This window comes from Epinephelus fuscoguttatus, linkage group LG8 (assembly GCF_011397635.1).
Source record: "Epinephelus fuscoguttatus linkage group LG8, E.fuscoguttatus.final_Chr_v1".
Taxonomy (NCBI): Eukaryota; Metazoa; Chordata; class Actinopteri; order Perciformes; family Serranidae; genus Epinephelus; species Epinephelus fuscoguttatus.
The window spans coordinates 43,682,254-43,700,840 of record NC_064759.1 but is presented as its reverse complement, the minus strand read 5'-3'; the positions used below and the strand labels follow the sequence as shown (position 1 = coordinate 43,700,840).

Genomic DNA, 18,587 nt, shown 5'->3' with positions numbered 1-18,587 from the left:
CTCTAAATCCTGACTGAAATTCCTCAAATAAATTATTATCATGGAGAAAATCACACAGCTGGTCTGCGACTACTTTCTCAAGGATCTTTGACATAAAGGGAAGATTAGATATTGGTCTATAGTTGGCTAACACCTCTGGATCCAGGGTGGGCTTTTTTAGGAGAGGTTTAATTACAGCTACCTTAAAAGACTGTGGTACATAGCCTGTTAATAAGGATATATTGATCATATCTAATATATGAGTGTTAACTAAAGGAAAGACCTCCTTAAGTAGCCTAGTTGGGATGGGGTCTAAGAGACACGTTGATGATTTAGATGAAGAAATCACTGTGGTCAATTCTTGAAGAGAAATTGGGGAGAAGTAATCTAAATATATATTAGGTTTTACAGCTGTGTTTGAGGTTAGATAGGTACTATCTGAGGGCAGAAGGTCATGAATTTTGCCTCTAATAGTTAGAATTTTGTCATTAAAAAAGCTCATAAAATCATTACTGCTAAGGGCTAAAGGAATACAAGGCTCAATAGAGCTTTGACTCTCAGTCAGCCTGGCTACAGTGCTGAAAAGAAACCTGGGGTTGTTCTTATTGTCTTCTATTAATGCTGAGTAATAGTTTGCTCTGGCATTGCAGAGGCCCCTCTTATAAGTTAACTGAATACATTATGCTGCAAAAAAAAGACTGGAGTGAGATGAACAGACTAAAAACTTTTTCTTATTAGATAAAAGAGATGTTGACAAAGTTTTCCTTTGGGGACATAATTCGTAATTAATTAATCAAAAGTAATTAATCAAAAGATATCGCAATATATTTTATCACAATACTCAGCATACCGCAACATGTTTAAAATTGCAGTAATATTGTATCATGACTTAAGTATCATGATAATATCATATCCTGGAGCCTCTGATGATTCCCACCCATAATGACTATATCAACTTTTATTTTGAAATGTAAACCTGAGCTGCAATATGTTTGACTTCAGAAACATTAAAATTGTTTAGTCACCTGTAACACAAACCCCTGTTGAAGCTGTAAATAGTTTTAAGTTCTTAGGCATCCAGATCACAGACTCCCTCTCCTGGTCCCTGAACATCAATTGTGTTATCAAAAAGGCACAACAGAGACTTTACTCTCTGAGGTGTCTGAGGAAACATAGCATGTCCACAAAAACCCTCATCAACTTCTACCTGTCCACAATAGAAAGCATTTTGACTGGATGCACACTGGTATGTAGGGCTGGGCGATATGGCCTAAAAATAACATTTCTAATCTTTTCACACCACACTTGATTTACGATTTTAAACATCATTTTTTTCTTTCTTAGAAACAAACTACTGAAGACAATGGAAAAACTTTTAACAACAAAAATTAAGAAAAGCTATTTCCATTGCCCCTTTCCTCCTGATTTTTTGCATCCACGGTGCAAGAAGGGTGGTGTTTTTTGAAAAGCAGTGGAAGCTCAAGTTGTGTTTCTATCGAGCTGAAGCTGAGCAAAGTGGCACACAGGAAAGATCAGCCACAGTTCTAAGAAACTTGTACGACGCACAAATCTTGTACATTTTTCATTTACGTGCAGCACTCATTGTTAGTGTTGAGTGGCTCTGACTAAGATGGAAAGAAAAGTGGAAACTTGTGTGCTGACTGCTGTTGAAACTGGATGTGTGTTACTGAACTTGTGCACAGAGCCTATTGAAAGCTCTCAGCAGTATGCAAAGTCGAGAAGAGATCACCCAGCTGATAAGTAAGGGTTAATGCCCAACAAGTAGTTCATTATCTCCGCTGCATGTCAGGCAGCTCTGGCCTCCCTGATTATAAAAACTCAAAGAGCATTATCCTGCTTGTTCCATGGTCATTTGCCAAAGAAAAAGAAAATTGAGAGGGAATATAATTTGACAGTATGTTTAACAAGAATCCAGACCTGCAGCTTCTTGAACTCCTCTCTTTCCTGCCAGGCCTCCTTCTGCCTCCTCCTCTGCTCTTCCTCCTGCTGAAGCTGTCTAGCCAGCTTCAGGTCTGACCCCAGTCTCTCTGTAGCAACACATGTAAACCAAAGGCTTAGAAATGTATAAGCTGAGTGTGCATCAGATCAGACAGATACATAAAACGGATTGAGAAAAGTGCAATAGAGTAAGCAGGGAGGTATGAATATATGCCCACCTGCAGAGTTCACAGCTGCTCTGTCATCTAAATGCAGTTCCACATGTTCCTGCAGAGAGAAGCCGTCACTGCAGACAACAGAGCACAGAGGGCACTCAAATCTTTTCTCTCCTACAAAAAAGATCATAAACTTCATTTAAATCCAGTTATCGCAAGCTTATTTCATATGGGGGGGTTAACAACAGAGAGAGACAGGCTAATGGTCTTTTCTCTGGTCCAGTCTGTGTCATCCTTTAATAGTCAGATTAAATTATGTTATACTATGGCCTGGGTGAATACTCCATTCTGATTGGCTGTAGGGTTTCCATTAAAACCTAAGTAATTCCAGTAAAACTGTCTGTTAATTAGGGGTGTAACGCTTCACAAAATTCACGGTTTGGTTTGATAGAATACGTGGCGTCACGGTTTGATAAAGTAAAAGAAAAGTAAAAATGCCAGAGAAACTGCCTTGATTTTTAAAAATTTAATTTATGAAAACTAAAATAATTGTGATTTTGTTTTTTGTACAAAGCAGAAGCTACGGTCAGGGTGAAATGGGCTCGGTAAAGTCTGGGTAAAGCAAAATCAGTGATTCGCTGGAAACACATCATACATGTTGGAAAATACTTGTTGAAAGTAGTGTTGGGCAGTATCTAAATTTTGTTCCCGTTAAACCTTCCCCAAAATGTCTGCTTGCGCCTATACCGTTCGAAACAGAATAGCAAACATTACATAGGCCTAAGAATACTGAAAAATAACACCAAAACATGTACAACATTAACAACTTTTATTAATAAATATTTAAAAAAGTGCAAATGCAGCAGTCAACCAAACAGAATGAAATAACACCAAATTGTCTGTGGTCTACAGTCCACTTCCAGCACAGATCAAGATCAATTAAATTAATACACAGCCCTATAGCATCCAATACTTATAGGCTTATCAAATAGTAAACTAATAGTAACAATAATTAACAAAGGCAGTAACGATAATGTGTGCTATACAGCGTATCCTGAGACCGCAACGGGTACTGTCCGTTGGTTTACTTTTAGAACCTATCAACATAAATCAAATAAATTAAAGCACAGCTCTACAGCATCCAGCACTAGGGCTTCTAAAATAAGAAAAACAGAACAATAAATAACAAGGCATAACCGAAAATGGGCATATATAATCCTATCCTGAGAAGGCAACGGGAAATACTGTTAGTTGGTTTATTTTTATTTTATTTTATTTATTTAAGTTAGAAGGAACAATGCACATTAATGAACTTTTATATGTAATACGCTGAATTATAGCCCCAGGCTAATTTTCATCTGTAGTCCCTTGGCAGGTTGATCTTACAGAGTAGTAAAAAAAAAAAAAAAACATTAGAAGAAAGGAAAGGAAGAAAAACATGTGATAGTGAATACATTAGTTCACCGAGGACAAAAGGAGAAAAAATATATACCATATAAGATAAAACATAACAACATGGTGTACAAACATCAAAAACCGGGGCCATTGAGGTGAATGTCTGTCCAGTCCAGTGTATGAAATTGAGTCCAAATAAAGTGCTATGTGCTGTGGTTATTGCATGATGCCCATAATGACGTATGTGGATATAAAAAAAAAAAGAAGAAGGAAAAAAAAAAAGACAATAAACAACAACGACAGTAATTCAGTCCACATAGAATTCTGTCAGAGTTATTGGACAATGCCCATAGACCACATATTTCAAGTATTTCCGCTATAAGTGCCAGTGCTGATAGATAAATATAAATATAGACCAATGGTCACATTTCACAAAGTGCTAAGTGCAGGTGATATTGCACTATGCCCATGAAGTGCTACATGCTAATATTTGACTGAAGAATACACTACCCATGATTACATACTTGATTGTTTCTGAGCCACAGTTTTAAGTGACCCTTGAAAATAGCAAGGCTGGAGCTTTCTCTGATTGAGGGTGGTAAGGAGTTCCATAAGGTGCTTCCTCTGAAAGACAGAGCATTTTGACCAATGGAGGTATGTCTCAGTGCATAATGCAGAACGTGAAAGCGACATCAATATATCATCCGAAACCGAAGATATTGTTGGAAAAAAGAGATAACGCGACGTCAGTCGTGTGGAAGTGGTTTGGATAACGTTACCTCAAAAGTGACGAGGAGCAGATGAAGCCGGTCTGCAAAATATGCCAGTGGTTGGTACCAACCAGGTCGGGAAACACCACAAACCTTTTCAATCACCTGAGACGACACCATCCCAGTGACTACACAGAGTCTAACTATGCGGCCACTCCACACACACAGCCTAGCAAGACCCCTTCATCTGCTGTTGGCGTCGATAGCGGCAGCTTAGCAAAACAACAGTCTACCCAGTCGTGTTTTGCAGCCATTACCCCATATGAGAAGCATTCAAAGCGGTAAGTTAATATACAATGTTTCAATAAGTTAAAGCTTTTATTTGACATTGCTTCTCGTTCTTTGAGTCTACATATGGCTAAAGGGGAAAAAAACAACCGTAAACGGACAGCGTGATAAGTGTTGCGTTCAAGGTCCCCCCCAAAAACAAGAGAAAAAAAAAGGCGTAATATTCAATTTTTTTTTTTCACAATTGAATCCCATGCCATCGAACGAAGCTTCGAATTTTTTGGGTCAGCCCTAAATCCCACATGCAAGGGGCTAGCCATAAGGTTGTTGTTTTCAGCAAGTTGGCCTTGAATAGCTGATAGCTATTGATAGAGCTGTAGAGCTGTGTTACTTGTTATGACCTAAGGTGTATTTTAATAAACCTGCCTTTGGTTTAATTTATTCTTTCAAGCTTTATTCCATCTCATCTTATCTGAGTTCTGTTGTATGTTTGTGCTCCACAGATTTAATTGCAAACTACAGCTGTTTAGTAAGTTAAAGATGCGTTACTGCTAACAACAGCTTGAAGTGGGGATGAGGTCTTAAGGTTTTTTTGGAAGGTCTTAAAAAAGTCTTAAAAAGGTATTGGAATTAACCTCAGGATTCCTGCATATACCCTGTAAAAACATTTTGTTCTCAATATTGGAAAAGCATATTATTTAGTGTTTTATGTTATTAAACTTTTATTGTTAATCTCTTGTTTCTTCAAGCTCCAATCAGGATGCTCCCCGAACTGGCAGAATCAGCAAAAACTACATATCGTGATAAAAATCGAGATCGATCAATATGAAAAAATATATCGTGGTAACATTTTCGGCCATATCGCCCAGCCCTAAAAACAACTACTTATCCTTTCTCTATATATTAATATAATCCTATCATCACCTCAAATATACTCAGAACATTTTAATTATGCTTGTCATTAATTAGCCGCCAGTTTAGCTAGTGCTAGCTAGTTTACTCTGCTCGATGTAGCCTTCCAGCCATCAGTAGCCCACTTGATCCAACGTCAAGAGGTGGACATCATTGGATCCCTCTTTCCCCTGCATAATCTAGCTAGCTAACTGCTACTGTCATTATAAGAACAGAGTTGGACTCGGGCTACAAGGTTTCCTTTGTTTTGTTGTTATGGAAATAGCCAAGCCAGCCTAGTAGCTAACTAGTATAGCCTGTGTGTATGTTTAATCCAGGTGGCAGCCCAAATAGCAGCCAAAAGAAGAATGGTGGACATAAGGAGCTATTTCAGAAGAGTAAGTCGATTTTAAAGAAAATGTTTTCTCAGTTGCCAAAGTAAATAATAATCATAGGCTAATAATAATAGCCTACTTAACTAAGCTATTGCCTGGCTACACGTTTTTCCTCACTGTTAATATGCCATGTGTCAACATGCAGGTGACAGAAGCAGTGCCAGGCACTAGTGCAGGCAGAGAAGAGGAAAGTGGAGTGGCAGGGACAGGGTCACAGGTGAGCTAGAATGACTTGGTGATATGTTAGTTAGGCTAGATATAGTACTTAGACATGTAAGCGTCTTTGAGCACTTGTAAAAGCGCGTTATAAATAAAATTTATTATTATTATTAGTAGTAGTATTACTTTATTGTGACAAATATTAGGCTGATGATTTATTGTATAACAATGGTTCATCAATGTTGATGTGTGTCTGAATTGAGAGCTTTGAATAGACAAATATCTCACTGCTAGGGATGGGCATCAATTTTCGATTGCTGATGATTGATTGTTAAGGCTTTTGATCGATCACAAATAATTTTGATCGATAGTCGCAGTGTTTCCCCTACAATGCCTGGCATAGGTCCGGCGAGCCGCCGTGCCAACGAGACCCTTCCGCCCGGCGAGCCGCCGTGCCAATGAGACCCCCCATCCGGCGGCTCGACAGTCCTACGAGACCCCCCAGTGGACCTATGCCAGGCAAAGAATCAGAAATAGACGGAGGCTCTCATCGCTCTCAAAAGCCTCGGCGGCTTCCCTTGAGGCCTCTGAAAACACTACGCCATTGAAAGACGGAGGTTTTGCTGAAAACTGAAGCCCATAACTCTGGCTGGCAACGGTTGGAAACACCCAGGGGTGAACTGCGCATGTGCGCCATTCTTCCTCTTTGGCCTTGGGGTTTGAAACTCAAAACTGGGGCAGCTGCGCTCTCTTGCAGCGACAGTCTGCACTGCACGCTTTTGTTTTCTCTCTTTTGAAATACTCGCTTATCAATTAATCGATAAGTGATCGTTAAATTTTTTGATGATCGAATAATGAATTTTGATCGTTTGCCCATCCCTACTCACTGCTCATATGACATGGATCCATGTGCAGATGACAGAAGCAGTGGTGTCAGGCACCAGCGCAGGCAGAGGAGAGGAAGGTTGAGAGGCAGGGACAGGGACATAGGTGAGCTTGAATAATAATGACTTGGTGATCGTAGTTAGTTGTTGGATTTAGTATTGTGACAAATGTTGATATGATGATGTACTGGTTGGTTCATCATCGTCTGTTTGAAATGGGCATTTTGAATAGGCACGTTTCACTGGTCACATGACACGCATCAATGTGTTATTTTATCAGTTAACAGTCTCAGAAGCAGTCCTGCCAGGTATTGGCACAAAGAGAGCAGCAGAGGACGAGTCACAGGTGAGGCCCAGGCTTATAAGTTACAAGTAAATGTAGATATTACTATACTAGTATATAAACAAGTGAAATTAACATGTTGCAAGACGCTGTGACCAGACCACTCAAGAAGAGTTCGCCACGCTCCAGCCAATAAAAATAAGATACAGCTACCCATCAGCCAATCCAAAAATAACATACAGATACCTATCAGCCAATCAGAAAATAGTATTGCTGTATCCGGGTAAGATATAGGTGATCTGACTGCAGCAAGAAGAGGGTGCACACACAAGACGCCTGGCACACAGAAATGCCACGCATTATCACATGAAAGCGCAGGACCACACACATCATTGTGCTGTCATCCCATCACGCTATAAATACAGATCAATTGTCTACAAAATAAAAACCTGACGAATTTCTTTACAATCCACGATACAGATGTTGTTATCAGTCACTTCATATAGTGAGAAATATCGTATCTTACCACATCTTAGGCTTGCGTGAGTGACTTTCACTTCACCTTTGCTCACCCAGACAACTGCAGCCTAATGCATGCTGACAGGGCCGTAGTCACCATATATATTGAGGGGGGCACGTGCCCCCCCCACCAATGCCCAAAATGTCTCCCAATATATAACTTAAACTGAAAAACAAATATTATCTTGGAGGACATCATTGCACTTGGTTGCCTATTTTTCTATGATCTTAGATGTAAATATTGCATGTTTCTTTCAGATAAAACACATTTTTTGACTTGTGAATGAGTCAATGGAATTTCTTGCAATGATGAAAAAATACTGGCAAACATGTCCACCTGGCACAAACCACATGTTTTGGACAGCTGTGAAGTGACAGAATGTCCCAGCATCATGGTTCTTATATTGCCAGATTTCAGAGAGTCTCCCCTTTTCATATATGGTAGAATATGTCATTTTCCAACTTGCTATGGTGAGATACATGTAAAAATGTAAGAATTTAGGCACACAGATTTGTTTTTTTCATTGATATAAAATTAATATAAAATACAGGCACACAGAAGAACATGAAATGATGGCCAATCTGGTTAGCCCAGACTGTCCTGAAAAAAACAAGATATAGCATGTGTATGTAGCCTTTATAATGACTGTGATATGAGCTTAAAAGTAAAGGCAGTAAAAATACCCCAAAAAGGCCTAGGGCCCACGGGGTTAAAAAGTACCGAAATAAGGTACCGTTTGGTACTGGTACCGAATTCCAGATACCGGTACCGGTACTGTATTGGTTCAATTATGAACGATACCCAACCCTAATCAGCATTTACTTAACAGTTTGACAAGACCGCATGTCAACTTTAGCCAACAGATCTTTTGTCAACAGGGTGGTGGATTAGTGGGTAAAGCATACGCTTCGGGACGAAGGCTTTTGCTGCAGCGGCCCGGGTTCGACTCTGACCTGTGGCCCCCTGTTGCATGTCACTCCCTCTGACTCCCTCTTTCATGCTTATCTGTCCTGTTAACTGTACTGTCAAATAAAGGCTAAAATGCCCCCCAAAAATATTAAAAAAGAATCCTTGCTAATTTCAGCAGCTCTCTTTAAACACATATAGCACAGTTTAAGCTGTGTAATTTATTTTCCAAATGTAATAGGATAGTTCAACATATTGTTAGGTTTGTAATGCATACCATACCAAAAGCCTCATACCAAACGGTTCAATACTAATTCGTGCATTGTTACACCCCTACTGTTAACCTTTCTAAATTAATGCACCCATACTCCAACTGAAGCGATATATTTTACTCTTATGTAAACGTTTGCAGTGTATATGTGAAACGGTTTTACAGAGGAAGAGCACTCCATTAGTTTTGTGTGTGTGCATGTGTGTCTTTGGTGGCAGTTATGATAATACAGTAATGAAAGTCAAAAAGAATTCCACTACTCTTTGAAGACAACATAACCAACCTTACCAAAGACAAATACTCAAGTCAGTTAGATGGGAAGTGTAGCTCACTATAATTGGTCTCCACCTTCCATGTACCCAGAAGTGGGTCCTTTAAGTGACTCTTCACACCGCCACACAACCCTGCAGCTAGTCACCGCAACGCCTGATTTGTTGTGAATGCAGCCTAACCCTGTACCAAGTAGTAGCCAAACCTCTCCAGTCAAACAATGCCTGCATTAAATCCTTTTTGTGCCCAGATGTAAAAAAATAAATTGTCTGCAGCCAATCACACAATTTAATGCAACATGTGACTGGCTCATTATCTCAGCAGCTACAACCCACACAGTCTGTGGTGTGGTAAAGCTGACTGCAGTGTATTTGATGGAGTTGGCATTTCAGGATGCCTAGATGCTGGTAAAATGTTTGAATGTGTGGCTATACTACACACCTGTGGCATCTGGTGGCAATTTACACAACTACATACTTAGTAGTATGTATGTATGAAATGAAATACTCTATTGGTATGGGTATCATGGGTATTGGTACTGGTATTGTCTTTTTTTTTTTTTAACTATACTCAGCCCTTAGAGAGGTCATTTTGTTGTTCTACATAGTATGCAGCAACCATAACAAAAGTACTGTGTATATAAACTGAAAATGTTCTTTCAGAGGAGACAAGGACACACACCTGAGAGACTGCTGGCTGATGGTGATGTCCTGGCAGCTGAACACACCAGTGCTGACCCTGTACAAACACTTCGTCATGAATAAAGATAAATAATGTTCACATACACCGATCAGCCAAAACAATAAAACCACTGACAGGTGAAGTGAACAACACTGATCATCTTGTTACAATGCAATGTTATATTGGGAAATCTTCATTTCTGACATTCGTGTGGATGCCACCTGATACACTCCACCCACTTGAACACCAGTGCAAACCAGGCACTCCCCATTATGGCAACAGCACTCCCCAGTAGCTGTGGTCCCCCAGCAGGAAAATGCGCCATGCCACACCACAGAAACTGCTCAGGAGTGGCCCGAGGAAAGTGACAAAGAGCTCAAGGTATCAACCTGGCCTCCAAAATCCTCAGATTCCCATCGGATCAAACATCTGTGGGACATGCTGGTACCCCACCTCACAACCCACAGCACTCAAAAGATCTGAAGCGAACGCCCTGGTGCCAGACACCAAGGGACACCCTCCAGAGGTCCTGTGTCCATGCCTTAACAGGTCAGAGCCAAGTCAGGTCCAAGGAGCACCCACTAAGGATTGGGGGTACCTCTGGGGTACCAGAATGTACCTCAAATGTTCGATCAAGTTGGGATCTGGGTATCTGGAGGTGAGGTCGACGTCTTGAGCTCTTTGTTCCATTCCATTCCTTGTTCATGCCTGAGCAGTTTTTGTGATGTGGCATCGTGCATTGTCTTGCTGGGATTGTATGTGGCTTCATTTTAACAAACATTGAACTGTTCTAATCTCTGCTGATTTGAACTAGTATTGGTGCCCCCTGAGAAATTTGAGATCCCACAAATGAATTGTGTGCTGATGACAATAGGTGACAGAACATAATGTTCTGTACAAAGCAGCAAAGATGCAAATCTAAAAGGCAGAAAAGTTACCTTCAGCTGAGTGCTGTTCCTGTAGATGCAACTCAACATGCTCCTGCAGAATAAAAGAGCTGCTACAGACCAGTGCACACATGGGGCAGGAGAGCAGCTTCTCTGTGACAAATACAGAACAATTCAAGTCAGTTGTGAATTTAAAATTCAAAATAAAGTTTGGAAGCGCTAAATCACCTTTTCTTGGGAAAGACAACCGCTTCTGCTTGGCTTTGCTCTGCTCAGATTTAATTCCATTACTGTTCTCATTACAGTGCCCGACAGATTTCTGTCTGGTTTTAGGGATCTGTGTCGTCAAAGTCGAAGTGATAAGTGCAGTCTCTCCAGCTGATGAGCCCTCACTTTGTATTGTACTATTCTGTTTAGGTCGCACTGAGTCTGTGGTAACACTACAGGCATGGGTGGGTGTTGCTTCACCAGCTGTATCACAGCTATCTCCAGCCAAGCAAGACTCAGGTGTCTGGGGCTTTTTGGTCACAGTTACACCAGTACTTGTTTCAGCAGAGCAGCCTGAAGTGGATGGGAAGTGAGCCTGATCCTGGACTCTGGGCTGCTTCTCTGGATGTGCAGAGCTGATGTGGAAGCAGAGTTCATCGTAGGACACTCCAGACAAGGAACAGAGTGGACAGTGCATGTCATTTTCCAGGTGGCTGAGAAGGAGATGTGTCTTCATGTCTTCCTCCAACATTATTTCTTCACCACAGATTTCACAGGTCAGCATGGCTGCAGCCTACACACAGAGACAAGTTACTATTACTTTCCTGTGGCTTGTTATCACACCTCAGACTAAAACAAAAGGTTTGCACAAGTTGGCACAATTTCAAGTCTATGTTATTACAATTTGCTACTGCTGATTAAAATCATGAATTAGGTTTATTGGATAGTGTCCTTTATTAAAGGGAATCTTTGGTATTTTTCAACCTGTACCCTATTTCCTCATGTTTATTTTGCCTTTTTTTGCCTTTATTAGATAGGACAGTCTAAATGTGAAAGGTTGAGAGAGAGGGGATGACAAGCAGCATGGAATGCTGGCTCTACCCACTAAGCCACTGGGTGCTCCAATTTCCCCATGTTTTTGTAACTAGGTGATTAGGGATGGGCAATATATGGAATATAGTCCATGTATCACGGCTTGTTCCACATGGAATGTATAAAACTAATATTCAACACTGGGTATAAACTGTCATGCCGTTTTTTTTTTGTTTGTTTTGTTTTTCAAGCCAACTGCAACAACAACTTTATTAAATTACAGAATAAATATAACTGTAATCAGTTACAGTTACTGAGAAAAAAAACATATAATTGAATTATAGTTACTAATTAAAATGGTGGTGATTACAAAGAAGTTACATATGAATATAGTCTTTTTGGTAAAAAGTTAATATGTAGAATAAAATATTCATTCTGTTGCTTTGCTTTTTTTTCCAACTTAGCTAATTGCCCGGTTTCAAACATTTGTAATTAAAGTAATCAAAATGTAATCAATAGGGATGGGCAACTATTCGACGATTTTTCGAATAATACCCCCCCCCCCTCGGAGCCACGCACACAGAGATCCATTCATCATGACGGCCGGACTCCACTGGCTGCAAAGCGTCACGTCAGTGTAGCGTCGCGGCGTATTCATTTGGGCTCCACTGACTGCGTATGGAAGCGACACGTAGAGAAGCCAGCGGGGTTGTTTACCGTTTGCTGCATGTAGGCTGCATGAAATGTTAAAGCATTGTCCACCTAACTTATTACATATATTTGAGTTATCTACAAGTTTACTGTACTGTTTGTCATCTACTCGCTTTCAAATGTCCGCCACGGACATTTACACAATGTCACGGATAAACATGGGTAAATGCATGAAAAAAAATCATCACATATCACCTCTGATAATTGTTTATTCATTTAAAAACACATTGTGCTCGTGTAGCACACTATTTCATGTAGTTTTTATCTGCTGGAGGGTCGCGTAGGGGAGTGTAGCGCGACAAAAATAGAAGAGCCACGTAAAATACTGCGACAGATGGGGGTTGTCGCTCTGCTCCCATTGCCGGTGTAGCCGCTGTAATTGATTAACAGGGGGGCGAGCTGCTACGGGACTCGCGCTGCAGACGTGTTGCAGTGGAGCCCGGCCGTACGGTCCCTCGCCGCCTCCTGTGTGCCTCGCTCTCAAATGACTGTGCATACTTGTTGTAGACTTGTGATACGCAAGCTTTGCCTCACAGAGTTTGCACTGCACCTCATTTTCGTTTATTTTGTCTAAGTTGTTCCACACGGAACTTTTTGATGACTGTAGTAGTCTCTGCATGTCTGTTTGTAGAAGAGCATCAAACTAGCTGGTAGCCCATCTCACACCGCTGTAGCAATCCTATACTCCCCTCGTGTGGTTAGGAGCTGAATTGCATGTCAAATAAAGGGGGGAAATAAGACGGCGAATAGTAATAGTCGCATTAAAAAAAAATCGATTTTTCAAAATAAAACAAAAACTATAAAACTACTAAAAACAAAACTATTCGAAAATTCAAAAATCGTGACCCATCCCTAGTAATCAAACAGTTACATAACTTATTACATTTTAAACAGGGTTACTAGTAATCTGGGACCATCACATTTCAAGAGTAGGGTTGGTTCGGTTCTCGGTAATACCAATTCGGTTCGGTACTCCGTCTTAGATGGGGTTTTTTTTTTTCTTTGACCGACCGGACCGCATACTCGGGCAAAACGTACACGGAGCAGACTCCGCAGATGTCCGCCCGGTAAAAGCGGACATCCGCAAGCCCTGTGCACGCAAAGCACGACCGCACGGACTCCGCTCCGCGCACCAGTGACACACAAAAGACTGCTCGGCATGTATTTTACACATCGCGGGGATATTTCACGGACATTTTTACAGGAAAATAAAACGCGGAAGTGCGCTCGACTATGGAAACCCGAATAACTACGGACATTCCTCGTGGAGTCCACTCCACTTTTTGACGAATTCGGCGAGCGATTTGTGTATGCTGCCATCTTGCAGCGCCGCCATTGCGACACATTGTGACATGTGTCAGTCATCAATTCATTATGCTGTCATTGTGAACTGACTCTCTACAGTGACAGCATCATGAATAGCTGGATTGATGATGTTAGACAGTGGCCTCCAGTAATAATTAAATGTCACGCTGCTAGCTTGCTAACGTCAGCACACGTAACGTATGCTAACGTTATATTACACAGTGTTTAATGATACAGTCTGTTATCTCCCTATTACTCTAATCTTTCCAGCTTGTGGTTCAAACAAATGATTAATTTCTAAATTAATATCGGTACTCATTTAAGATACCTTCATCAGTTACCGAAGGCCACTGTCTAACATCATCAATCCAGCTATTCATGATGCTGTCACTGTAGAGAGTCAGTTCACAATGACAGCATAATGAATTGATGACTGACACATGTCACCGCAGCAATGGCAGCGCCGCAAGATGGCAGAATACACAAGTGGCTCGCCAAATTCGTCTATAGTACGCCTGAGTCTGTGAGCACCTGTGTCTGCCTGGAGAGAGAGGGGAGTGGGGTGGGGCAGGACTGAGCTAGGGGGTGCGAGTGCGCATGCGCCGAGACCTCTACTGTAGCCTGGGGAGTCGATAATGGCGGACAATTTAGTCTCAAAGAAATCAAAGAATGTGCCACTATGGCAACACTTTGGCATTGAGCCAGACAAAGGAGGCAACCCTTGTTTGCACTGATTGAGTAAGCTGCAAAATTTATTTGTAAGGAATAAAAGAAACAACGCATTACTGTCACTCTGTTGTCCTATGGTCGTTTTTTATTTTAAATGAGTCAATTGCGCCCCCAAGTGGCGAAAATCTGGCATTACCGACTTGATGCGGGTTTTTTTTTTCTTATACCGACCCAACCCTATTCAAGAGTATCCTTCCCAACACTGATCACTTGCAACCATACACACACGCATGCACAGACCAACTACCACACAAGCACACACCTGTTCTCCATTTAATATTCAATGAGTTTTTATAATCCTGTCCCACCTAGATTTCCTATCCTATGGGTTCTTCTTTCCATACTGTAGATTTCATTATTTTTTTTTCATTCCATTTAATCAACTGTGGTGCTGTTGGTTTTAGCCAATTTCTACTTATCTGTTTAATTGCTGTTATTGTTAATATTCTGTAGAGATATTTGTCTGCTGTGAGAAACAGTGTCTGAGGGGTTTTACCTTAGAGTATATGTCCTGGACCCAGGGAAAGATTGCACTGAAAGAAATTATCCATTTCCTGCCTTGTTTTGGACGAGAATTCTTTTAGAACTGGGCATGAATACAATATATGGGTGTGATTAAGTAGCTAAAGTAATTTCTTTACATTATTTTGAGTGAATAAGTGTTTCAAAAAATCTTAATTGAAGTTTCCAGGAAAACTCCCTCCAATGTAAGGAGTTAGGGATGCATAACATCGGCACATCATCAGTATTGGCCAATATCGGCTTTAAAATTAACTATCCAAATTATCCAACATGCTTTTTCTTATTTTGCACAATGAATTGCATACACTGAAAAGTATTGTATTTCATGTCTCCATCAGCTGGTGGGCCATCACGCTTAGAGAGTATGCATGCATAATATTATGCTAATTCCACTACAGAAGAGACTTGATGATCACTAAAATTAGGTGGGGAAAAAGTGGTCATATCGATATCAATTATCGGTCCAATGAGTTGTTATATATTGGTATACAGGATATTGACAAAAAAATCCAATATCGTGCATACAGTATAGAGTTTGTCATTTTCCAGGTGTTACTACACTTATGTGTCCAGTCTTCTTCTGAAATATTGTTTTTTTGTGCTCTCAGATAACAGAGACTGTAAAGGGATTTATAGGCCTACAGATTTTTCACATCAAGTGCGAGAAGTCTGATGGGAACATAATTAAGTTTTATACCACTCGGTTATATGTAGTAAAAGACATAACCATGACTAAAACAAAATAGGAGAAATACCATAATGTGGATAAAAGTCAGGCAGTATTTTAAGTTAAATGCTCTCCACATTGTTATTCTAAAAGATGAAGTTGTTTTTTGGTGCTCTGTATATGCTGAAATAAAGAAATGTTTGTATAGGGAGGTAAACAAACATTTACAAAGAGTGTTAACATTGACATGATGAAAACCATGGTCAATAAGCATTTGTGAATGAAACCTGAGGCCTATACTACGAAGCCAGTCCAACTTACCCAGGATATGTTCTCGTCATCTGGTTTGACTATCCCTAACACTGGGCGTCTGGATAACCAGTACAAAGCTGGTTATCAACCAGTTCAGTTAACTCTTGCGTTTTCCTAACCAGCCACGAGCGCGTTCGTGTAAAAGAAGCGAAATGTTGCATTTATAATAACGGGAGCTAACGTTAGCAGTGTGTGGATTATTTAACTGATAAAATATTATGTTTCATCCTAGTTCTCATCACGTAGGTGTCTCATTATCTTGAGCGGATACTCTGAACATAACCTGCTCCGGAGCAGGTTAACATTAGCGGTTCAGCATAAATTGTCACAGTGATTTATCCCGGTAAAAAAGAGAACCAGCTTCTTCTTGGTACTGAAAACCCTGAGTTAACCCCAAAATTACCTCGCTCGCTAACTTCAAATTCTGCTTCGTAGTACAAGCCTCTGGTGTGTGACTGATGACAGACACTAAAGTTAAATAGTGCTGTCTAACACCTCCTGGACGCTTTGAACTGTGTATAAGGAGTAGTGTCGCATCGACTTTTTTAACGTTACATGACCGCATGTCAGTCACACAGTTCACACTGAGAACCAGTTACATTCAACACTGTAACATACATTGTTGCCTGTCGCCGGTAACACTTTGTGTCTTTGTCTCAATGAGTTGAAATTCTACTCACGGTTGATCGAAGAACTTGATATCTGAGCGATGAATGATTAGTGTTTCGCTTTCCTTTCTGCAGCTTCGAAACCATCCATGCAGGTTTATGGCGCCACTGATACTGTCAGATTTCCGGCCCAGACTTTCACAATAAAATGATTGCAATCGAGGATACATGTAATGTTACAAGAGTAATTATGTAATAATGTTCCTATATCCACCTTATTTTCAAACACGGAAGTAAATAGTGATCAACTTCCGTTTTTTTGTGCGTGACTTCCGGTCAGCCGCTTTCCCTCATGCTTTCCCTTACCGGAGCTAACGGTGCAAGCTATTTTTTTTTTTTCAATTTTTAGTTGTTAGTCAATCAGTTAGTTAGTTAGTCTGTGTATTTTGTATAGATAACTGTACCCACGTTTCCGTTATAACGGAAATTTATTCCCTCTAAACGCGAATAAATCGCACGTCAATCATAAACTATGAACCAAAAAAGCACAATCTATCCCGAGTGAGACAAACTGCTTGATCCCCGTCTCCAGTGTACCAGCAGAGAACCTGCAGAACCGAATCAGCGAAAAAACACACCGGGCTACACAGCCTCTCTACCTGAGCAGCTGAAGCTGCGGCTCGCACCCTCGACACACAGACACACAGACGCCCTTTTCTTTCTGTCAGCGACATACACTCCTAACACAGGACAGTTTGTTTTAATTGACTGAGTTGATCATTAAGCCATAGTGATGCGCGGATCGGCTGATAGCACCTGAATCAGCATGTACGCATCAACCATCCAGCCGTTACAACATGATTGAGCTGGCAAAGCAGTTTTGTGTTGCTATGTGTGGTATTTATTCAGTTTTGGGAAATCACGATGTCTAGAAAGCATCAGTGGCTGCAGCTGACAGGGACAGTTAACGTTAACACTAGCAGCAAAGCTAACAACAGGATCGTCATCCGTTAAAAGCCTCCCGTTGTCGGACACGACATGAAACTACTCCAGTTAGCTCAATCATGTTGTAACTAAGACATCCGCTGGAAAAAATATTTTTTTCACGGGCCACTTTGTGAGTTTAGTGAGTTATTACAGACACGGCTAACGGCTAACAGCTAACGGTTAGCCCAGCTAATCTACGATAACCATGTTATTAATTACACAGAGAAAATACTGTTTGTTCAGTCATTGTGTTTATAGACTTTACAAACATCAGATTAGTCTAAACGGTGATATAGTGACGTGAAAAATATGATATATACATATATATAGCTGAACTCAGCAAGGTAAACAACAAGGCGATTCCCATTTACACAGTGGTAAGAGTGCTGGACCGGAAGTGTCGCACAAAAAAACGGAAGCTGGCTGCGTTCTGTTTTGCCTCCGTGTTTCCGTGAAAAGTAAGGTGGATATACAGTGGTCGAATTGAGGGGGGATAAGGGGGGAATGCCACCCCCTTTGTTAGAAAATTGACCAAAAACCATCCCCCTTGTTAATCTAGAATCTGTGTGTGCAGGCACGGACGTAATTTGGGGGGTGGGGGGGCGACGACGACACAGGGGACATGTCCCAGCCGTTACAACCGTTCAATTCGTTTTTAACATGTGGTAACGTGTTTTTCCGAGCCGTCTTTAAACGCGCTATGAGTAGACTGCGCCAGGCGGCTACACATGGGCTGCATCCCAAGTCCCATAAAATTGCTGCTAACCACCTTATCTAGCCACCGTATCTAACTGTTTAGTCCCTCCCATTTAGGAAAACATGCAAGGAGTCAGGAGTGAGGAGTTAGGAGCGAGGATTGCTGATTAAGAGACATGAGACGGCCTTACTCTGAAGCGTCACGTAAAGCGACGTCCTATTCTGGTGACAGCGCGACAGCTGGATCTGCTGGATAACGGAGCCAGCGTTTGGGTACATCCCAAGTCCCATTATATTCGCTGATCAAAGCTGTATTTATAAAGCCCAATATCACAAATCACAATTTGCCTCACAGGGCTTTACAGCATACGACATCCCTCTGTCCTTAGGACCCTCA

At 41.0% G+C, this 18,587-nt stretch overlaps 1 protein-coding gene across 4 annotated transcripts in view; it reads right to left on the bottom strand.

Annotated features, from left to right (window-relative positions):
- LOC125892847 (zinc finger containing ubiquitin peptidase 1) overlaps positions 1–16,782 on the bottom strand; it is a 47,375-nt gene extending 30,593 nt beyond the window's left edge. The window contains exons 1-6 of one of the 4 annotated variants that reach the window (XM_049583148.1): positions 16,580–16,781; positions 10,862–11,414; positions 10,685–10,786; positions 9,747–9,803; positions 2,157–2,267; positions 1,918–2,027 (exon numbers count right to left, since the gene is read on the bottom strand). In XM_049583148.1, the coding sequence (XP_049439105.1) occupies positions 1,918–2,027; positions 2,157–2,267; positions 9,747–9,803; positions 10,685–10,786; positions 10,862–11,414; positions 16,580–16,654 (1,008 nt within the window). In that variant the 5' untranslated portion in view covers positions 16,655–16,781. Of the gene's footprint in view, positions 1–1,917; positions 2,028–2,156; positions 2,268–9,746; positions 9,804–10,684; positions 10,787–10,861; positions 11,415–13,321; positions 13,450–16,579 lie in introns of those variants that run through there. The other 3 variants (XM_049583150.1, XM_049583149.1, XM_049583151.1) reach the window with 3 other exon arrangements.
- Positions 16,783–18,587: the final 1,805 nt, after the last annotated feature.